The sequence below is a fragment of the Amblyraja radiata genome, chromosome 24, assembly GCF_010909765.2.
Source record: "Amblyraja radiata isolate CabotCenter1 chromosome 24, sAmbRad1.1.pri, whole genome shotgun sequence".
In the NCBI taxonomy this organism is placed as follows: domain Eukaryota; kingdom Metazoa; phylum Chordata; class Chondrichthyes; order Rajiformes; family Rajidae; genus Amblyraja; species Amblyraja radiata.
Genome location: NC_045979.1, coordinates 1157896 through 1181892, shown reverse-complemented (window position 1 = coordinate 1181892; position 23997 = coordinate 1157896). Strand labels below are relative to the sequence as shown.

At 47.3% G+C, this 23997-nt stretch overlaps 1 protein-coding gene across 1 annotated transcript; it reads left to right on the top strand.

Moving 5' to 3' along the window:
• The first annotated feature begins 14041 nt into the window (after nucleotides 1–14041).
• Nucleotides 14042–22869, top strand: mpz (myelin protein zero). Its single transcript, XM_033042246.1, has 6 exons — nucleotides 14042–14344; nucleotides 16572–16738; nucleotides 17030–17243; nucleotides 17903–18050; nucleotides 20107–20155; nucleotides 20961–22869. The coding sequence occupies exons 1-6, from the start codon at nucleotides 14284–14286 to the stop codon at nucleotides 21057–21059; spliced, it is 738 nt and encodes a 245-aa protein (XP_032898137.1). The 5' UTR covers nucleotides 14042–14283; the 3' UTR covers nucleotides 21060–22869.
• Nucleotides 22870–23997: the final 1128 nt, after the last annotated feature.

The following is a 23997-nucleotide window of genomic DNA, read 5'->3' as shown; positions in this document are numbered from 1 at the left end:
TGTGGCATGGCTTGCGTAAGTAGGTTGGTCATTGGGCTCGGCATGCGTTCCGTGCCAGATACTTTTTCTAATCTCTTACCTCGACCGAGATGCGACCGTATCATATATCCGTCCGCACTGCGACCTAACATCGTGGGGTTGGTGGCCTTTACAGGAGATCGACTGGGAGTTCCAGCACAGGAGCCTGTGGGACTTAACATCGTAGAGCCTGCGATCCCTGTCAGGGACCGTCTTTGGGGCTCCAACCGTGGGAGCCTGCAGGACTTTAACATCACGGAACCCGTGGTCTGTTGTCAGAGACCGACATCAGAGACTTCAAGCCGCAGGAGTTTCGACCGCCCCGACGCGGTAATTTCAATCGCCCCGATGCAGGGGTTTCGACTGCCGCCTGCGATAGCTTCAATCACCCCAACTGCAGATGGTTCGACTGCCCCGACCACGGGAGAATAAAGAGGAAGGAGATTGGACCTTATTGCCTTCCATCACAGTGAGGATCGTGGGGAATCCACTGTGGTGGATGTTTATGTTAACTTTTATGTAGTTATAACCATGTAACCATATAACAATTACAGCACGGAAACAGGCCATCTCGGCCCTACAAGTCTGCGCCGAACAATTTTTTTCCCTTAGTCCCACCTGCCTGCACTCATACCATAACCCTCCATTCCCTTCTCATCCATATGCCTATCCAATTTATTCTTAAATGATACCAACATATAACAATATAACAATTACAGCACGGAAACAGGCCATCTCGGCCCTACAAGTCCGCGCCGAACAAGTTGTGTGTCTTGTAGCCTTTTTTTAGTATGGCTGTATGGTAATTCAAATTTTGCTGTACCTTATTTGTTACATGTGACATTAAACTGACATTGAAACCTTGAAACCTTGAAACACCTAAATCCCTGAATTAAATCCTGGCGTGTAACTCACTTCTGGGTTTTGGCTATTCTATATATAAATCCCCAAGCTTTTGGATCAGATACCAGCCTATTACACACACCCAGAGATAGAAACATAGAATATAGGTGCAGGAGTAGGCCATTCGGCCGTTCGAGCCTGCACCGCCATTCAATATGATCATGGCTGATCATCCAACTCAGTATCCTGTACCTGCCTTCTCTCCATACCCCCTGATCCCTTTAGCCACAAGGGCCATATCTAACTCCCTCTTAAATATAGCCAATGAACTGGCCTCAATTACCTTCTGCGGGAGAGAATTCCAGAGATTCACCACTCTCTGTGTGAAAAAAGTTTTCCTCATCTCGGTCCTAAAAGATTTCCCCCTTATCCTTAAACTGTGACCCCTTGTTCTGGACTTCCCCAACATCGGGAACAATCTTCCTGCATCTATCCTGTCCAACCCCTTAAGAATTTTGTAAGTTTCTGTAAGATCCCCCCTCAATCTCCTAAATTCTAGCGAGTTATAGAATAACAGAGATCTGTTATGTATGCTTTTTAGTATTCTTTATCTTGCTTTACATCTGCTTTAGATTTGTTATTCTATATAGTGTCATAAAGTCATGAAGGTACACTGCATGGAAACAGGACCTTCGGCCTAACTTGCCCATGCATGAAATCAAGGGATATGGTGATGAAGCAGGAACGGGGTACTGATTTTGGATGATCAGCCATGATCATATTGAATGGCGGTGCTGGCTCGAAGGACTAAATGACATATTCCTGCATCTATTTTCTATGTTTCTATGCCGGATGGATTTAAGAGAGAGTTAGATAGAGCTCTAGGGGCTAGTGGAGTCAAGGGATATGGGGAGAAGGCAGGCACGGGTTATTGATAGGGGACAATCAGTCATATATAATATAATATATAACAATTACAGCACGGAAACAGGCCATCTCGACCCCTCTAGTCCGTGCCGAACACATAATCTCCCCTAGTCCCATATACCTGCGCTCAGACCATAACCCTCCATTCCTTTCCCATCCATATAACTATCCAATTTATTTTTAAATGATAAAAACGAACCTGCCTCCACCACCTTCACTGGAAGCACATGATCCCAATGAATAGCGGTGCTGGCTCGAAGGGCCGAATGGCCTCCTCCTGCACCTATTTTCTATGTTTCTATGTAACTAAGTTGCCTAACAGAACTAGTCCCACGTCCTATATCCCTCCAAACCTTTTCTATCCATGTACCTAACAAAATGTAATTGAAATGTTGAAATTGTACTCACCTATACCACTTCCCCTGGCAGTTGAAATGTTGAAATTGTACTCACCTATACCACTTCCCCTGGCAGTTCGTTCCATGCACCTCCCTTGGCACACCCTCATTACACCCTCCATATGAAGTTGTTGTTGCTCTGGTCTCTTTTAAATCTTTCCCCTCTCACCTAAAACCTATACCCTCTAGTTTTAAACTCTCCTATGCTGGGGAAAATATTATGATTTTTCACCTTAATCCGTGCTCCAAATGATTTTATAAACTTCTATAAGGTCACCCCTCAGCTTTTTTAATGCAGGAAAGAAAGACCCAAACTATTCAAACTCACTTTATAATTTGTCTTTCAGACCCAGTAACATACTCGTAAATCTTTTTTGCATCCTTTTCAGTTTATTTTCAGCCTTCCTATAGCAGTGTGACCAGAATTATACGTTTTACTCCATATATCATCTTACCAACATCTTATACAATTGTAACATGATGTCCCACCTCCAGTCATTACCCTGACTGATAAAGTCAAGCATGCCACATGTCTGCTTCAAGGTAGTCTACCAGCATGGCAACTTCCAGAGCAGTATATATCTGCTCTCTTTACTACCACACCCCAAAAGGTCCTAAGATAATGTGCATGTCCTGCCCTGGTTTGTCTTAACAAAATACACAAGGTGCATTTAACTGAATTAAATTCCATCTGCCATTCCTCGGCCAGTTGGTCTGAAGAAGGATCCCGACCCAAAACGTCACCTCCTACTTCTCCAGTGATGCTGTCTGACCCACTGTTATTCCAGCACTTTGTGTCTATCTTTGGTCAAAATCCATAGCAATATTAAGATAACATAGAACAGTACAGTACAGGAACAGGCTCTTGAGACCACAGTGTCTATGCCATACATGGTGCCAAGATAAACTGATCTCCTCTGTCTCCATGTGATTTATATCACACCATTCCCTGTATATCTATAAATGACACTGGGCCTGTACTCGCTGGAGTTTAGAAGGATGATGGGGACCTCATTGGAACTGACAGAATAGTGAAAGGCCTGGATAGAATGCATGCAGAGAGGATGTTTCCACTAGTGGGAGAGTCTTGAACCAGGGGCCATGGCCTCAGAATAAAAGGATGTACCTTTAGAAAGATGAGGAGCAATTTCTTTAGTCAGAGGGTAGTGAATCTGTGCAGTTCAGTGCCACAGAAGACTGGAGGCCAAGTCAGAGATTGACAGATTCTTGATTCGTATGGGAATCAGAGGTTATGATGAGAAGGCAGGAGAATGGGGTTAAGAGGGAAAGATAGATCAGCCATGATTGAAGGACAGAGTAAACGATGGGCCGAATAGCCTAATTCTGCTCCTAACACTTATGAACTATTGCCTCTACTTCTACCACCACCATGGGAGCATTTTCTAGACACCTACCAAACTTGCCACGCACTTCTTTAATCTTTCCCCCTCTGAGCTAAAAGCTATGCCCTCTAGTCTTTGACATTTCCCCTCTGGGGAAAAGAAATTGGGACAGTCAAGTAATTTATACCTCTCATAAATGTATACACTTCTATCAGGTCTCCTTTCAACCCTCAACTCTCCAGAGAAATGGCGCGACAAAAACTACACACATTGCTCCAAATGTGTCCTGACCAAAGTTCTATAAAGCTAACTTGACTATTATATTCAATGTCCCGACCCCTGATGGAAAACATACCATAATGATCCTGGGGAGTATCCCAGGGAGCTGCGGCCCATAGACTGAGGACCCACCCAGTAGGCCCAACTCGCCTGCCAGTGACCAGGGCCTTGCCCGGTAGGCTCGACATGCCTGCCACAGATGGTGGACTCGCGTCGCAGACCAGAACCCGCCCGGTAGGCCCAGCCCGCTCACCACGAACAGAGGACCCGCGCCATGGACCAGAACCCACCCGGAAGGCCCGGTTTGCCCGCCACGGATCGAGGAGCTAGGGCAACCCACCTGGAGGTAAGCATGGCGGCTGCACGAGGGAGTGCATGGCCTCAACGGGGGAGTGGATCGCTGGATGCCCTGCAACAACCTGTGGCTCGGCTGGATCGGACGCCACTCAAAGAGGCGTGCACCTGAACCGCACGCAGCCCACAGCATTGGAGCAGCGACGGAGGACAGCACGGCTAAGCTTGGCCAACCCTGCAACGCCATCAAGATCTCTGTACTTACAACTGGGATTTGAAAATGGCACTAAACTGGCAACTTATATTCTGTCTCAGTGTACTATTGCTATACACTTGTACTCTATCTGGGGTGCGTATCTGATATATATCTAAGTGTTTATGTATAGTGATATGTACAGGACGGTATATAAAAATGTATTACCACCATACCATACACATAGTTTTATTATTGTCTCATGTGCACAGGTAGAGTGAAAAGCTTTTGTTTTCATTCTATCCAATCTAATCAAATGATGCTATGCATGAATGCAATCAAGCAAGGTGGTCACCCCTAAAGTACAGGCAGGAAGTAGATGGGTGAGCACCAGGATAGAGAGCAAGCAGAGAGGGCAGGAATCCCCTGGGCCATTCCTCTCCACAACAGGGAAGGAAAACATCAGACAGAGCCATCATGATAGGAGACATGTTGGCTAGAGGGACAAATAGAAGATTCTGTGGCAACAAAGTAGACACAAGGATGTCTCCCAAGTGCCAAGGTTCGGGATATCCCCAAACGATTGTAGAAAAATTTCAAGGAGAAGAGCAAGAAGCCGGAAACCATTGGCCACATTGACACAAATGACATAACTAGGGGAAGGGATGAGGTCCTGCGAAATGAATATAGGAAGTTAGGAGAAGATTTGTGATCTGTATCGAAGAAGGTTTCTTGAAATAGTATGTGGATAGTCCAACTCAAGACGGGAATATACTGGACCTTGTGTTGGGAAATGAGCCTGACCAGGTGACCGGCGTTTCAGTGACAAAGCATTTTGTGGGTGCTCTCCATATGTTTTAAGATTGAATAGGGAGACCTTGCTGCAAAGTACTAAACTGGTGTAAGGCAAACTACAACTTTATAACACAGGAGCTCAGGAGGGTACATTGGGGGCAAATGGTATCAGGTAAGTCTACATCTTACATGTGGGAATCATTTAAAGACCAGGAGATTGAAGATCAAAGCTGGCTTGTTCTAGTGAGGTCGTGGGAGAAGAATGTCAAAGCAAGGATGTCCAAAGAGATTGCAAGTTTGATCATAATGTCTATGTAAGAATGTAAATGATGGAATCAGACAGGGCCTTTGAAAGGGTGCAGAGAACATTTACAAGGATGTTGCCAGGACTCAAGGGCCTGAGTTCTCGAGTGAGGTTGAGCAGTCTAAGACACTAAACCTTGGAACGCAGGAGGATGAGGGTTGATCGTATAGAGGTGTAAAAAATTAGAACGTGTAGATGCACAGTATCTTGCCCAGAATAGGGGAATCAAGAACCAGAGGACATGGGTTTAAGGTAAGGGGTTCTTCTTCTTATCGAGTCCACACACAAGATTAGAAGTTGTTCAGCCAGAGCTGAACACACTTATCGGCATCTGCACAATGGTGTCTGTCTTGCGCTTCTTGTGCTTCTTGTGCGTGGTGGTGGAAAGCTTGGTTGAAACAGGGCCGCGACGTGAACGCTCTTTCCTTGGCCCCAAGGTAAGTGGTAAAAAGATTTAATAGGAACCTGAGGGGTAACTTTTTCACACAAAGGAACCGGAGAAGGTAGTTGAGGCAAGTACTATCACGATGTTTAAGAAACATTTAGACAGGTACGTGGATAGGACAGGTTTAGAGGGATATGGACAAAATGCAGGGAGATGGAATTAGTATAGATGGGACATGTTGGTCATTTGGTCTGAAGGGCCTGTTTCCTTATTATATAGTTCTATGTATAAATTCTGAATTCTTGGATCAGATTCAAGCCTGTAAACCACTCTCAGAGTTGTTATTTAATAGTTATTTCATATATAACCCCCATCTGAGCCTCTAGATGAGATGTAACTCACTCCCAGGGATTTGTTATTCTGTACATGAATCAGAGCAGCTGGTCAGCGGGACAGGCAGCTTCTCTGGAGAGAAGGAATTCAGACTGAAGAATGGTCTCAACCTGAAACGTCACCCATTCCTTCTCTCCAGAAATACTGCCTGTCCCATTGAGTTACTTCAGCATTTTGTGTCTGTCTTTGAGTAAAACCAGCATCTGCACTTTTTTCCTACAAAAAAAAGAAAGGCAGATTAGATAGTGGAAGATAACTAATTCTCAAAGGAAGCACAGGCTGGGAAAGGTTCATGAATATGGAGATAGTGAAAGGCTGAACTATGTTCACTTTAATGCAAGAAGTATTGAGGGTAAAGCTGATGGACTTAGAACGTGAATCAGAGTTTGGAATTATGATGTGGCTATTGCAGACACTTGGTTGTGAAACAATACACAATAGACCATTGGTGCAGGAGTAGGCCATTTGGCCCTTCGAGCCAGCACCGCCATTCAATATGATCATGGCTGATCATCCGCAATCAGTTCCTGCCTTTTCGCCACATCCCCTGACTTTGCTATCTTTAAGAGCCCTATCTAACTCTCACTTGAAAGCATCCAGATAATTGGCCTCCACTCTTCTGAGGCAGAGAATTCCACAGAATCAGAACTCTCTGGGTGAAAAGGTTTTTTCTCATCTCTGTTCTAAATGGCTTACCCCTTATTCTTAAACTGTGGGCCCTGGTTCTGGATTCCCCTAACTCGGAAACATGTTTTCAGCCTCTAGGCGGTCCAATCCCTTAATAATCTTATGTTTCAATAAGTTTTCCTCTCATCCTTCTAAATTCAAGCCCAGCTGCTCCATTCTATCTGCCATCCCAGGAATTAACCAATGCTGCACTCCCTCAATAGCAAGGATGTCTTTCCTCAAATTTGGAGACCAAAACTGCAACACAATACTCCGGGTGGGGTCTCACTAGGGCCCTGTACAACTGCAGGAGGACCTCTTTGCTCCTATACTCAACTCCTCTTGTTATGAAGGCCAACATGCCGTCCACTTTCTTCACTGACTGCTGTGCCTGCATGCTTACTTTCAGTGACTGATAAACAAGGACCCCCAGATCTCGTTGTACTTCCCCTTTTCCCAACTTGACACCATTCAGGTAATAATCTGCCTTCCTGGTTTTGCCAACAAAGTGGATAACCTCACATTTATCCACATTAAAGTTCATCTGCCATGCATCTGCCCACTCATCCAACCTGTCCAAGTCACCCTGCATCCTCATTTCATCCTCCTCACAGTTCACACTGCCACCCAGCTTTGTGTCATTAATATATATTGTAAATAGCTGCGGTCCCAGCACCGAGCCTTGCGGTACCCCACTAGTCACTGCCTGCCATTCTGAAATTGACCCGTTAATCCCTACTCTTTATTTCCTGTCTGCCAACCAATTTTCTATCCATGTCAAATGCTTTCTGAAAGTCCAGGTACACTACATCCACTGGCTCTCCCTTGTTCATTTTTCCAGTTACATGCTCAAAAATTCCAGAAGAGTCAAGCATGATTTCCCCTTGGTAAATCCATGCTGACTCGGACTGATCCTGTTACTGCTATCCAAAGGTGCCGCAATTTCATGTTTTATCATTGACTCCAGCATCTTACCCATTTTGGTGTATTGTCAGGCTAACTGGTCTATAATTCCCCCAAAACAGATCCCCGTAGTCTAAGAATCTAAATCCCTGCTTCCCGCACCAGCTCCTCAGCCACACATTCAGATCCCCTATTTCCCTGTTCCTGCTCTCACCAGCACGTGGAACTGGAAGCAAACCGGAGATAACCACCCTTGAGGTCCTGCTTTTCAGCCTTCTTCCGAGTTTTTTGAAGTCACGCTACAGAATGTCTTTTCTCTTCTTCCCGATGTCATTTGTGTCGACATGTACTACCACTTCCGGCTGCTCACCTTCACCCTTGATAATGCGCTGCAATCGGTCCGTGACGTCCTGGATCCTGGCACCAAGGTGGCAACACACCATCCTTGAATCCCGCCTGTTGCCGCAGAAACCCCTGTCTGTACCTCTCACGATGGAGTCCCCGACTATCACGGCTCTGCATGATGTCTGTCTCTTCGGTTCTGCTTCAGCGCCACATTTTGACTTGTAGACCTGCCCCCCGCTCATAATGTCAGTGTCTTCTGGCCCGACAGCTTCCAAGAGGTACATCCCCTGAGGTATCCTGTACTCCAAGCTTCCTTTCCTTCCCCATTGTCACCCACCATCTCACTTTGGGTATCTTCGGTGTAACAATCTCGCTCTAGGTCCTGTCCAGGAAACTCTCATTTTCCCGGATGATCCTGAGGTCATCAAGTTGCATCTCCAGTGCCCCAACACGGTCCTCCAGGAGCTGAACCTGGACACATTTACCACAGTTGTAGCAGCCAGAGGCACCATCAGTGTCCCTGACCTCCCACATTCTGCAAGTCTTACACTGAATCATCTTATCCATCATATCTTCCGGCTGCTCCTCTCCTCAGCCTCCTCGCCGAAGACTCTTGAGCCACAAAGACTCACACTTTTCTCACAGGGCACTTCCCTCGACAAGGCAGCTCCCCGACAGGTCGGTCGCCTAGTGCAAACTTTACTTTATTGGCTGATTAATTGTCTAATTCACCAATTTACCAATTCGCGAATTAAATTCCTCAGCCAATCACCGAACTCACTCCTTCATCTGCTGCTCCGCTTTCGACCTTGAAGGTATGTGCTCTAGGTTGCTAATGCCCGGTTTTTAAACCAACCGCTACTGAAAAAACTCCCAAGAGCTTACCTCTCATCCAACCCTCGCATTCCTTCACCTGTTGCTCCACTTCCGACCCTGACGATATGACCTTGAGATGGACGACTGACAGCTCAATGTACCTGGGGTCAATATTTCAGATGGGTAAAAGAAGTGGAGGAGTTGCTTTGAATGTCACTCATAGAGGACATACTGAAAGGTACGTCCGCTGAGAAATTATGGTTTGAGCTCAAAGATAAGAAACGAGTAATTACTCTGAGGGGTGGGAAAGAACTGCAGGTACTGGTTTAGAAACATAGAAAATAGGTGCAGGAGGAGGCCATTCGGCCCTTCAAGCCAGCAACGCCATTCATTTTGATCATGGCTGATCGTCCCCAATTAATAACCCGTGCCTGACATCTCCCCATATCCCTTGATTTCACTAGCCCCTAGAGCTCTATCTAACTCTCTCTTAAATCCATGAGTGACGTTTCGGGTCAAGACATTTCTTCAGACTGAATCAGGTGAGAGGGAGATACAGAGTTATGGAAGTGTAAGGTGTGAAAATGAGACAAAAGGGTTTGGGATCAAAGAAAATGTAGACTAGATCAGCGTTAGCTAGGAGAAGGTAACAACAAAACTAACAGAGATAAAATGTAAACTGGTCGGAGAACTGAGAAGGTGGGGGGTGGGGGGGGGGGGGGGGATTTAGAGAGAGAGAAGGCAAGGGTTACTTGAAGTTAGAAAAATCAATATTCATACCGCTGGGGTGTAAGCTGCCTACACGAAATATGAGGTGCTGTTCCTCCAATCTGTGCTGGGCCTCACTCACTCTGACAATGGAGGAGGCCCAGGACAGAAAGGTCAATGTGGAAATGGGAGGGGGAGTTAAAGTGTTTAGCAACCGGGAGATCAGGTAGATTTAGGCGGACTGAGCGGAGGTGTTCAGCGAAACGATCGCAGCACCTGTGCTTGGACTCGCCGATATATAGGAGTCCACACCTGGAACAGCGGATATAGCAGATGAATACATTTTCCTTGATCTCTATCCCCTTTGTCTAATTTTCACACCTTACACTTCCTTATTTCTGTATCTCCCTCTCCCCGACTCAGTCTGAAGAAGGGTCTTGTCACAAAACGTCACCCATTCCTTCCATCCTTGAGAGCCTAGTTGCACTGGCACCATTTAGATGGTCGATCAATCTCACTTCCATACTCTGACTTATCATCAACTATAATTCGTCCAACAATGGTGGTGTCGTTGGCGAACATGAAGATGGAATTCGCACTGTGTCCGGCTACACAGTTGTGAGTATGGGGTGAGTAGAGCAGGGAGCTGAGCACGCAGCCTTTAGGTGCTTCTGTACTAATAGGTATTGAGGAAGAAGTGTTGCTGCCAATTCATACAGACTGCTCCGTGGAACACCTCTGCTCAGTCTGCCTAAACCTACCTGATCTACCAGTTGCTAAACTATTTAACTCCCCCTCCCATTCCCACACTGACCTTTCTGTCCTGGGCCTCCTCCATTGTTACCTTCTCATAGCTAACAATTAACTATTCTATATTTTCCTTGATATCCATCCCCTTTCTCATTTTCACACCTTACACTTCCTTATCTCTGTATCTCTCCCCTGACAGTCTGAAGAAGGGGCTCGACCCAAAGCTTCACCCAATCCTTCTATCCACAGATGCTGCCTGTCCCGCTGAGTTACTCCAGCATTTTGTGTCTATTACTCTAATGGGAATATAATATAGGCTATCCAATCGCCAGCGGGCAATAGAGGAACAGATATCTAGACAAATCACGGAAGTATGCAAGAACCACAGGGTCGACTTTTACTTCCCCAGTATTGGCTGGGACTTACTCAGGGCGAGAATTTGTTAGGTGTATCCAAGGTTTCCTTAAACAGTAAATGGAGAGTCCGACTGGATCTTGCATTGGGAAATTTGCCTGGCCAAGTGAATGATGTTGCAGTGGAAGAAGAGTTTGAGGATATTGATCATAACTGCAAAGGTTTTAAGATTTGTTTGAAGAGATGGGTCTGGATGATGGGGCAGATTATAATGTCATTAGTCAGAAGGTAAAGAGAGTAGATTGGGTAGATTGGATCACTTGTTATTGGGTAAATCCACAGATGACCTGTACGAGTGGTTTAGAAGGTGGCATTTGATGGGGTTTATGAATATAATGTGAGTAGGCGGCTAGAAGGGGCCATGTAATGTCATTGGTAGGTCAGATTAAGGAAAATCCCATGGCTTTTTATGGGCATGTTAAAAATAAAGAGGGTGACCAGGGAGAATGTAGGTCCTCTCAAAGATAAAGGGGGCATCCATGCTTGGAGTCAGAGGATATAGGTGTTACTAAATGATTACATCGGTATTCACTAAGAAGGAATTGAAGGACAGCAAGATCAGTGTGGAGAAGGAGTATGAGATTGAGGAGGAGGTGCTGAGATTTTTGAAGTACATTAAGATGGATAAGTCTCCAAGGCTAGGGGTCTATCACAAATTATGAGGGAGGCAAGAGAGGAGATTGTGAGGCGTTGCAAAAGATCTTTGTGTCTTCTCTAGCTTCTCAGTCCTGGAGGATTGGAGGGTGGCCAATGTTGTTCCATTGTTTAAGGAAGGAAGTAGAGAGAATCCAGGGAACTATAGACTAGTAATCGTAATGTCAGTGGTAGGAAAACAATTGGAGAGAATTCATTAAGATATGATTTACTTCCATTTGGAAGAGAACCGGCTAATTATGGATAACTTTGGCTTTGTACGTGGCTTAGCATGGCTTTGTATGTGGCAGGTCCTGTCTCACTAACGTGGTGATAAAGGAAATTGAATGTTGTATACATGGATTATTTTGATAAGATCCATCATGGTAAGCTGATTCAGAAAATTAAGATGTATGGGATTCACAATAACTTTGTCATATGGATTCAGAACTGGCTTATTCAGAGAAGATGGAGGGTTGTGATGGAAGGGCTTGTATACACCGGAATTTAGAATGACGAGCGGGGATCTTATTGAAAATTATAAGATTATTAAGGGATTGGACACACTAGAGACAGGAAACATGTTCCCGATGTTGGGGGAGTCCAGAACCAGGGGCCACAGTTTAAGAATAAGGGATAGGCCATTTAGAACAGAGACAAGGAAAAACATTTTCACTCAGAGTTGTGAATCTGTGGAATTCTCTGCCTCAGAAGGCAGTGGAGGCCAATTCTCTGGATGTTTTCAAGAGAGGGTTAGATAGACCTCTTAAAGATTGTGGAATCAAGGGATATGGGGAGAAGGCAGTAATGGGGTACTGATTGTGGATAAGCCTCGAAGGGCCGAATGGCCTACTCCAGCACCTATTGTCTATTGAAGGGAAATATCCTGGCTGGAGGTCTGTGACCAGTGGAGTTTTGCAGCAATCTGTGCTGGGACCTCTTCTGTGTGTGAAATATAAATGACCATGACATAAAAGTTAATCAGCCGGTGAGTACGTTTGCTGATGACACCAGAATTGGAGAAGTTGCAGACAGTGAGATGTGCTGTCAGAAGACACAGCAGGATATAGATCAGCTGCAGAAATGGATGGAGAAATGGCAGATGGAGTTTGCTCGATGAATACTAATCTGAGCAAATGTGAGGTGTTGCTCTTTGGCAGGGTGAATGTAAGGAGAGAGTATACTTTACATGGCAAGACCCTAAACAGCATTGATGCACAGAGAGGTCTTGGAGTCATATATAACATATAACATATAACAATTACAGCACGGAAACAGGCCATCTCGACCCCTCTAGTCCGTGCCGAACACATAGTCTCCCCTAGTCCCATATACCTGCGCTCAGACCATAACCCTCCATTCCTTTCCCATCCATATAACTATCCAATTTATTTTTAAATGATAAAAACGAACCTGCCTCCACCACCTTCACTGGAAGCTCATTCCACACAGCTACCACTCTCTGCGTAAAGAAGTTCCCCCTCATGTTACCCCTAAACTTCAGTCCCTTAATTCTCAAGTCATGTCCCCTTTCATACTGTCCAAGTTCATAGCTCACTAAAGGTGGCAGCACGTACATAGGGTGGTAGAGAAGACATATGGGATGCTTGGTCTAATTACTAGGGGCATTTACATTTAGGAGTCAGGAAATCATGATGCAGCTGAACGGGGCATTGTTTAGGCCGCATTTGGAGTATTGAGTGCACTTCTGGTCACCCAAATACAGGAAAGATGCAGAGGCTTTGGAAAAGGTGCCAAGGAAATGTACCAGGATGCTGCCTGGATTAAAGGGTTTTAGCTACAGGATGAGGTTGAATTGACTTGGATTGTTTTCCAAGGAATGCCGGAGGTTGAGGGGAGACTTGATAGAAGTATATAAAATTATGAGATAGGGTAGACAGTCAGGACCTTTTTCCCTGGGTGGAAATTTCCAACACTAGAGGGGCATAGCTATGGAAGAAAGGGGGAAAGTTTAGTGGAGATGTGCGGGTCAAGAAATGCATTGCCATGGCGGTGGTGGTGGAGGCAGATAGGATAGTGGTGTTTAAGAGGCTTTTAGATAGCCAGCAGGGAATAGATGGAAATGGAATATGTACAGGTAAATGAGATCAGTTTAGTTAGGCATCAGCACAAACTAGGCTGGAGGGCCCATTCCTATGCTGTAGTATGTTTTATAAACCCCAAATCCCTGATTCAATCCCAGCCTGTAACTCTCTCATGGGGATCTGCTATTCTGTATGTAATCCCACTGAAACTCTGGATTAGATGTCAGCACACAACTGGGATCTAATTTGGGAGTTTATCTAAACTCCCAAACTCTTGGATAAGATCCCAGCCTACAAATATTTCCTGAGGATCTGCTATCCTGTATGTATAAACCCCTGAATCCTCGATTCAAATGCAGTAAAGATTCTTCTGGCCCATGCCCTGCTTGGACGGGGTAAAGCTTCAGAACCTAGGCAGTTAACTGGTAATGCCAGCAATGGTTGTTCAGTGACATCTCCCCCGTATGCCGATGGATGAGCAGACTTTCTCCTTTGTTCCAGAACAATCCTCGGAATTCTCTGTGTTTGTGTGTGAGTATGAGTGTGTGAGTGTGTGCGCTCTCTTGTTAAACACTGGTTTCTTTGTGGCCATGCTGAATGCCCACCCAGTGCAGCTTTCTCCCTGTCACTGCCATCAGTCCAGCCCACCGCAGCCCCCAGCTCAGAGGCTCGATGGCCAGGGGCGGAGTCATTCCAGCTTAAAAGCCGCTGGTGGCATAGTTGTTACCGAGATAGAGAGCAGGACAACAGGGCTGTGCGACAGCAGGGACATCACTTACATCAGGGAGAACTCAACTACTGTTTCCTCGATCACGAACTTCTGGTGCAAACATGGGCCACAACGAGAAGGCTGCATATTTCTGCTGCGTTACACTGCTGTACGCACTCTCGGGTAAGGATCATGGCAATGTCAACGTTCCACCAACCCTTGATTGCAGCCACTGGCAGGGAAGGTGCGATGGTGGGGGACTGGGGTGGGAGAGGGTTATTGAGGTTACTAATGGATCACATACTAAAGTATCTCCTATAAATGTGGAGAGTGAGTGAGGGTTGGTGCCCTCCAACATGGATTAGGGAGGGGAGCAGTAGGAAGGTTAAACCGCTCTGATGGGATCAAATGCTTAGCGTGTGAATGTGGGGAGTGGTTGGTGAGACGGCTAATCCCCTAGATGGGGAATGGGCTGCCTGTTGTGCGGATGGAGAGGGAGGACTGTGTTTGTGGGCTGGCAGAGTTAGAGATCGAGTCGTGTATGTCCTGGTGGGGATTACAAACATGCGGAGGGGTGTTGGCCCAAAGGAGTCGGGAAGTGAATCTGGAGGTGACTGGGGTAGAGATGAGTTCCCACAGTTTGCGTCCGATAATGAACAGGCTGCCCAATGTGTATACAAACCATATTGAATTGAATTGTATTGTATTGTAATGTATACAAACCATATAGTGTGTGAGTACAGTGAGAGTTTCCACAGGCAAAAACCTATGTAGACACTGTCAACTATTTATCATTGTATTCCCACGGAATGCCAGCAGCCCATGCAACTTTCCCTGGAATGCCATCCAGTGGGATGGCTATTGATCAAGGCGGAGTTCGGAATCCAAAGCACTGTCAATTGTGGATACTGACAGGAATTCGCCTCTTTCACCAGCGCAGAGAGCCAACACAAGAACCTCTTGTTATCTCTGACCCAAGACACAGCGTTGAGAGAGCTCCACTCTGTCTAACCCATGTCCTGGGAGTGTGTGATGGGACAGTGTAGTACAGCTATATAGAATTAGAGTCATAGAGTCAGTAAGGAAATGGAAACAGGCCCTTTGGCCCATGGTGTCCATGCTGTACCTATTTTCTATGTTTATATGAGTATCAAGTACCCATTTGCTTTAATCCCATTCAGATACATTGGGTTCATAACCTTCTATGCCGGTAATTCGGGAGCCCGCCCAAATGCTTCTTAGAAGATGTGAGAATCTCTGCTACCACTATCCCATCATGTAGTCTGTTCCAGGTTCCAACCTCCCTCTGGGGGAAAATATTGCCTCAGATTTTCTCAAGCCTTCCAACTTTTCACCTAACCTATGCTCTTTTGTTTTAACTACCCCCACCATGGGAAAAAGATTCCGTTCTCTGACTATTTTTACTGTTTCGTGTATCTCGATCAGGTCACCCCTCTGAGCAACAGTGAAAATAAACATAATGTTCCATCCTAGGCAACATCCTGCTCTATGCTCACTCCAGCGTGGTCATAGTGTGGTGGCCAGAACTGCACACAAGACTTAAATGCGATAGAACCAATGTTTTATCAAACAGCAAAATTTCATGCTCTTATATTCCATGCCCTAGCTTTTGAAGGTAGACACCTCACCTGCCTGCTTTGTCCCCCTATCTACCTGTTTTCCCATTTTTCCATTTTCAGGGAATTATATACTTGTATCGCAAGTTTCTGTTAATCAACATGCCCGATCTACCACCTTTGTTTTTCCTCCCCAAATGCAACATCTGTCAGAATTACATTTTAATTGGCAACACTTTCTAAGCCTCTAACGTTTAGTTGATCTATATCCAGCTGCAGCCAAATACAATCTTCCTTGCTATCCATAACACCAAAGCTTTTGTGTCATCTGCAAACATATTAATGATATCTTCTGCAGTCTCACCCAGGTCATAAATATATATCACAAAGAACATCGATCCCCGAGGTACACCACTGGCTGCAAACTTCCAATCAGAAAAAACAACAAGCCAATTTTGGATCTACTCTTTGTCTGACCTATAGCCTGCGAGTGTATGCAGGGAAGGGGTAGTAGGATTCTTATTATAATCTGCATCCTGGGACTGTGACAGGACAATTGTAGACAGTGCCTCACTCTGTGTCTAAGCCCTGCCCTCCCTGGGCATGTTTTACCCGAATGGGAGGTAAGAACTGGACTAAAATTACTGGAGACACAGTCAGTGACACAGAGTTGTGGGCGAGAGGTGATACTGAGGGACAGTGTGAGGGAGCTGCATTAACATCAGTGGAGATATTCAGTAATACAGGATGCAAGGGGAGAGGATTATTAAAGGCAGTGTGAGGCAGTTTACAGTTTACTTCTGTGAATTAACATCCTTTTTTGCCTCGGTTAGTGCTGAACCCAACACATGCCATCTCGGTGACCACACACCATAACCTGCATAAAACCGTGGGCTCGGATGTGACGCTGTACTGCGGATTCTGGTCCAATGAATATGTTTCTGACCTCACCACGCTGAGCTGGAGATTCCGTCCTGACAACTCCAGGGAGATTATCTCGGTGAGTGCTGATAGGTGGGGAGAGGGGGTTGCTAATGGGATTTGGGACACTATGTGTATATCATCCCACATTGGGAGGTGTGACGATTTGTTCATGAAGTGCCTGGATGGTGGTTGCTGGGCTCCAACGTGATGGGCTTGGGGGTCAGGCTGAATGGCTGATGTGCCCGTGGACAAATCCACTGAGGCTGTGGCACGAGAATCAGCTGATGTAGCAACTTATGTGGCTGAACAGTGTACAGACATGTCTGCACCTGGTGCCAGCACCAATCTCTTCTCACTTGCATTACAGATCTTTCACTATGGCAACGGAATTCCTTACATCGAGAAGTGGGGCCAGTTCAGGGGGAGAGTGGCGTGGGTCGGGGACATATCCAAGCAGGATGGCTCAATTGTCATCCGAAACCTGGACTACATTGACAACGGCACCTACACCTGCGATGTCAAGAACCCTCCAGATGTGGTCGGCACATCCTCAGACGTTCACCTGACAGTTTACGACAGAAGTAAGCTAAATTGGCCACAACCTGGGCAGACAATAAAGCCATCTGGGTCAGTCTGAGCATTCCAACAGCATGTCATTCACAAAAAATATCTAAACTGTTGGAAAAACTGCTGATCAGGTTTAGTCAAAGACCAGCCATGAAGGAGGGTGATAGAGCAGCAAATGAGGCGGGGCAGAAGAGTATTCAAGGACCAGGTCCACAGGTTGCTGAAGCTGTGGCTGCCAACGGCAAAGTGACTGAAACCCAGGGATGGTGGATTGGAAGCAGCTGGGGATTATGGAGAGGATCATGGACAAATGGACGGGTGAAAGGGATTACAGAAATATAGAGGGGTGCAGGGACCAAAGGGGGCGGGTTACAAAGATAGGGAGGGTGTGGGAGTTGCAAAGGTTTGTAGATTTAGGAAGGCCTCGCTGGTGGCTACTGAGATAGGGAGTGTTTGTGGGCTGGCAGGGTTACAGAGATCGAGTGCCGTATGTCCTGGTGGGGATTACAAACATGCGGAGGGGTGGTGGTCCATAGGAGTCGGGAAGTGAATCTAGAGGTGACTGGGGTAGAGACGAGTTCCCACAGCTAATGGGCAGGGAATCCATACACAGTGTCTGCATATCTCAATGACAAGCAGTGGGTGAGAGTTTGTCTCTGTCTGCTCTCCACAGTCCCCCCAATCGGTGCTGGAGTTGTTTCAGGAGCCATCATCGGAACATTCCTTGGGATTATCCTGCTCATCGTTGGAGGACTGTACCTGTTCCGGTACATCGTCAGGAGACGGGCAAGGAGTGAGACCATCTTCTTCAAAGGAGCCAGGTGAATGAGGCTGAGCAATAAATGCAGAAAGAGGATGAGAGGGAGAGGACGAGAGGGAGAGAGATTAGAGATTAGAGATCGGGGGATTAGAGATTAGAGAGCGATTAGAGCAAGAGATTAGGGAGAGAAATGAGATAGTGAAGGAGAAAGAATGGAGGGAGAGGAGAGAGTGGGGAGAGAGAGAAGGCAAAAGGCGGTGTGGAAGAGAGGTGAGACTGGTAGACTGCTCTGGAAGATTAGATTAGATCACATGGGATCCAAGGAGAGATAGCTGAATCCATAGCAAATTGGCTCCATGGAAGGAAGCAGAGGGTGATGATGGAAGGTTGCTTCTCGGACTGGATGCTTGGGACGAGTGATGTGCCTCAGGGTTCAGTGCTGGGCCCATTACTGTTTGTCATCTACATCAATGATTTGGATGAGAACATACTGGGCATGATTAGTAAATTTGCTGATGATACAAAAGTGAGTGGTTTTGCAGATAGTGAAGATGGTTGTGAACGATTGCAGCAGGATCTGGATCGATTGGCCAGGTGGGCGGAGGAATGATTGATGGAATTTAATACAGAGAAGTGTGAGGTGTTGCATTTTGGGACATCGAGCAAGGGCAGGACCTACACAGTGAACGGTAGGCCTCTGGGGAGTGTTGTAGAGCAGAGGGATCCAGCAGTACAGGTGCATGGTTCCTTGAAGGTAGAGTCGCAGGTAGATAAGGTGGTCAAAAAGACTTTTGGCACTTTGGCCTTCATAAGTCAGAGTATTGAGTATATAAATTGGGAGGTCATGTTACAGTTATATAAGAAGTTGGTGAGACTGCATTTAGAATATTGTGTTCAGTTCTGGGCACCATGTTATAGGAAAGATATTGTCAAGCTTGAAAGGGTTCAGAAAATATTTTCAAGAATGTTGCCAGGACTAGAGGGTGGGTGCTATAGGGAGAGGCTGAGTAGGCTGGGTCTCCATTCCATGGAGTGCAGGAGAATGAGGGGAGATCTTATAGAGGTGTACAAAATCATGAGAGAAATAGATCAAGTAGATGCACAGAGTCTTTTGCCCAGAGCAAGGGAATCGAGTACGAGAGGATATCGGTTCAAGGTGAAGGGGAAAAGATTTAATAGGAATCTGAGGGGTAATTTTTGCACACAAATGGTGGTGGGTGTATGGAACAAGCTGCTAGAGGAGGTAGTTGAGGCTACGACTATCCCATCGTTTAAGAAACAGACAGGTACATGGATAGGACAGGTTTGGAGGGATATGGACCAAGCGCAGGCAAGTGGGCTTAATGTAGCTGGGATATTGTTGGTCAGTGTGGGCCAGTTGGGCCGAAGGGCATGTATCTACACTGTATCACTCTATGACCCTATACCTCCTCTACACCCTCTCCGGAGTTTCTATATTTTTCCTGTAAGGGGACGGCCAGAATTACTCACAATACTCTAAATGCGATAACCAAAGTCCTATAGAGCTCCATCATGACTTTCTGACTTGTATTTAATGCACCTGGCAATGAAGGCAAGCGTACCAGACACCTTCTTTCCCACCCTATCTACTTGTGCTGCCACCTTCAGTGAGCTATGAACTTGGACTCCAAGATCCCTCTGCACATCAATGCTGTTAAGGATCTTGCCATTAACTGTATACTCTCTCCTTACATGCAACCTCCCAAAGTGCAACACCTCACACTTGCTCGGGTTAAACTCCATCTGCCATTTCTCCATCCATTTTTGCTGCTGATCTATATCCCGCTGCATTTTCTGCCAGCATTGCTCACTGTCTGCAAACGTACTCACAAACCCATCTGCATTTACGTTTATTTAGCTATATGACAAGCAGCAGAGGGCCAAGCATTGATCCCTGGGGAACTACACAGGTCACAGACCTCCAGTCAGAATATCTGAGAGAGGGGGAAGAGGAAGAGAGAGAGAGGGAACATTCCAGCCAGAACCCCTCTCCCAGTGATCCAGGTTCCATGTATAAACTCCATGAATCCCTGTTCGAGATCCCAGCCTGTAAGATCCTAGTTAACCATTATCCATTGGGTCTGTTCTCTCTGCAGTGCTGCGGAACGAGGAAAAGCCAGTGGGAAAGCTGTGACTGGGACAAAGGTGAGTACCAAACCTGTCGGGTGGAAGGGAGGGTTCTGAGGCCAGAGCTCTCTGCCCATGGATCGGACAGGACAACCCGACTCCAAAGATGACCAGTCCCCATGATTTGAATGAGGTCTGGGAAGAGGGAAATACAGTGGATCAGGGAGTGGATTTGGGGGGGTGGGGGGGGGGGGGGGGAGGGGGTGGGGGGTGGGTGGGGGGAGAGGGGGGGTGGAAGAGGGATGACCAACAAATCAGAGGATGGAAATATTTGGAGTGGTGGGGTCCGGGCAACTGGGCAGGGGAATGGGGAAAGGGGGGATGGGGGGAAGGGTATAAAGGGAAGGGGAAATGGGAGAGGGATGGAGAAAGCATTGGAGAAGGGCGGAAAGAGCAGTGGATTCGATCGGAGTGTGCTGGGGGAAAAGGGATTGAGGGAAGAGACAGTGAAGGAGGTTTGAGGGTGGTTTGGAAAGGAATGTACCAATGAATGAGATGGAGAGAGATGGCTATTGGAGGGAAAGGGGGAATAATGGTGGGGAGGGATGAAACGGAGGCATTGAAGACACCTCTAATGGATTGTGGATCATGTCAATGGGTAGGTGGTTTTGGGAGGGTGACGGGTGAATCCCTTGATCATGGCAGTGGGTGGTTCGTGAAAGAGAGGATAGGAAGTGATTCTGGAGGGTGGGTGCTGAATTTGAGTGTTGGGTGGTGGAGTGTGGGTGGGAGGTGACTCTGGAGACTATTTGATGGAGGGAGTGCGGGCGCGATTCCAGTGCTGGGGGCGGGCTGACCACCATGCGGCCTCTCTCCCGGTCAGGGCCCCGTCCTCTACGCCACCCTGGACCAGAGCAAGAGCGGCAAAGGGGCCAGTGAGAAGAAGGCGAAGACCTCGGAGTCCAAGAGGGATCGGAAATAGCGGTTAGCCCAACGGGAGGGTGCTCGGGGGGGTGGCCCGGGGAGGGCAAGGGGCGCGCCCGGGGCTGGGGATGCCAAGCGGGTGCTGATGACCATTGAGTTGACGTTGACCGACTCAGACACGGGAAGCGAGACCGAGGGCAAGGGGCCGGTGGGCAGGAGCATTGCCCGTTAATTGGCCAGTGGTCCATGCCTGCTCCCCAAACCCCCTCCCCCTCGCCCTCCACCACCGGGCCTTGCCCTTCCCTTCCATACCGCTGAGCAACTCCCAGCTCCTACCCTTCACCATCCTCTGAGTTACTCCCTCCCTGCAGCCAATGAAGTGCCACAGTTAGGGTTCTCCCCCCAGCCCCACCTCACCACTGTCCTCTCCTCCACGCCAGGAACTTATCCCTCTCTCGATTCTATCCCATCCTATATGCCAAGACCCTCAGCCTCCATCTTGTGCCTCCAGCCTCCTCGATCTTCCCTCCCCTCCCATCTGCAGACTCGGGGAGGCGGGTGGCAACATGTCTGGTTGCCTCAGGGTAGGCTGGGAGAGTGGGCTGGGGGCACAGAGATTGAAATCACATGCCATCTCCTGGGGGTGGATATTGCCGATCACAATCGATCACTGGCGGACCAATGGCTTTGTGTTCGGGGTTCCTGCTCTGGGCAGGTGGGTGGGTGGGGAGATTAGAATAGAATTTAATCTCCCCTAAACTGGGGAGAAATGCGGAAATGCTGATGTCATGGGTTGTCCCCAGCGTTGTCCCCAGACTGGACACTGCCCCACCTCTCGCAGTCAGCTGACGGCCAGATGTGACTCCGGAGAGAGTCAGATGTGACTCCTGCCTTGGCACCATCCAACATTTTGGACGTCATCTTGTTCCTCCCAGGGTGATTCCCACAAACCCCACCAATGTCTTGAGGAGGGGGAGCAGAGCGGGAATCAGCCTGGCAGGAGATTTGCGGCGAAAGGGGTGGGGACATACCACCCACTAGGGCCCAATCCAGCCAAGGGAAGTTTACTGAACTACCCAAAAAACCAAGAGAACAAAACCACGGAGAGATTGAGATCTGGCTCCCACTTGTCAACTTCGATGGCCAATGACCGAAAATATAGTAACTATCATTGATCGGCTTGGTTGGTCAATGACCATAATGACTCAAGTTGCCATTGGTCACCATGGCTGGTCAATGGCCTAAAATACACTGACTGCTATTGGTCAGTTTGGCTGGTCAATGACCTCAGATACACTGGCTGCCATTGGTCAGTTTTGCTGGTCAATGACCATGGAGACACTGGCTGCCATTGGTCAGCTTGGTTGATCAATGACCTAAGATACACTGGCTGCTATTGATCAGCTGAGCTGGTCAATGACCTGAGACACTTTGGTCATTGCTGGTCAACATGAGATTGGTGCCTACTCACACCCAGTTAGAACTCCAACAACTGGCTTTAACATTTGTCCGCCATTGGCTGTTGAGGCGAGGATCTGACCTGTTGACTGTCGACTGCCAATCAGATGTCCGAGTGGGCTATTCGGCAAAATACAGCAATGACACACCCACTGCACTCCCTGACCCTTCATCTCCTCCCCGTCGGATGGGTCAATAGGCACTGCCCCCTTTCTCCCGAGACAGGCCGTAAGACTAACACTGCAATGCGGGTTATCCTGTTTGTTGTATTAATGGAATTAATGGCAAATATCTGTGTCTAATCTTGTGGGGTCTCCAACCTATGCCAGACGTGTGAGACTGGAAAACCAGAGGCCCCCTTAATGATGTAACAGACTTTTCAGTATTAAATAATAAAAGATACAAAATGATCTGGCCTCTGAGTCCATTATTACTGGAAGCAGTCACAGCAAGACCACTACATACAAGGAGTTTGTTTCAAACCTCAGCTCACCCACCTACCACAGAAACCGAGTAGGCTTTTTAAATCTTTCAGCAGGTGGAAAGTCTTTATGACTCCTTTCAAAGGACAGTGCAACAATCATTGGATACTTCCACGGCAGAAGGGGGTGGATTATTGAAAAATGTGAGATGTAAACATTGAGTGACTGAGTGCCTCCTCCTGGTTCTAAACCACAGCCCCACTCCCCTCCCTCTCCCCCCAAAGCCCCTCACTCTCTCTCCTCCGCATCACAGGCCACGACCTCCCTCCTCTGTCCATGGCACCATACCCTCTCTTCTCCCCAGGGCCCCACACTCTCCCCACAGCCCCCAATCCCTCCTCTCCCCGCAGCCCCCCACAGTTTTTCACCCTCTCTGCATGGCCTACACCCTCCCTTATCTCTGCACGATCCCACACGCTCACTCTCTCCTCTCCCTGCACAGCTAAACTCCTTTGTCTCAAGAACCACGGTGGGAAACACATTTTCCATTCTCTCCAGAGCCTGGACATTTTTCCCAAAGTGTGGGCCCAAGGACAGAAAACAAGGACCCAGCTGTGGACCCTAACTCACTCCCATACCAGCTCTCGTTCCCCTGACTCAGTTTACAAACCCAGGGTGCTGCTACCACCCCTCCTCCAACCCACCCTTCCACAGCACCTTCATTATTCTGTCCATGGTCCACTCCATCTGCATGATTTACATACGAACAAACTAATGAGGCCATAGCTGGAATATTGCCTGCTGTACTGTTCCGGTCGCCACATGATAGGAAGGATGTGATTTACCTTGAGAGGGTACTCATTGAAAGATACAAAATGCTGGAATAACTCAGCGAGCGGATCAAGCAGCATCTCTGGAGAAAATGGATAGGTAATGTCTTGGGTTGGGATCCATCTTCAGACTTTTCAACAGCACATTGCATGAGGTGGAATGATGAGAGACAGGAGAAACTGGGTTTGTTTTCATGCAGCCAAGGAACCTGAGGGGGGGGGGGGGAGGGGGGGGTGACACAATAGAAATATAAAAGGTTTTCAGGAACATGGATAGGATAAGGAG

What these genes read in the sequence shown, in the direction of transcription:
- mpz (XM_033042246.1), top strand. Translation starts at nt 14,284, where the DNA reads ATGGGCCACAACGAGAAGGCTGCATATTTCTGCTGCGTTACACTGCTG. An exon ending in ACTGCTGTACGCACTCTCGG is followed by an intron (nt 14,345 to 16,571) that starts GTAAGGATCATG and finishes TGCCTCGGTTAG; the next exon opens with TGCTGAACCCAACACATGCC. An exon ending in ATCTTCTTCAAAGGAGCCAG is followed by an intron (nt 18,051 to 20,106) that starts GTGAATGAGGCT and finishes TTCTCTCTGCAG; the next exon opens with TGCTGCGGAACGAGGAAAAG.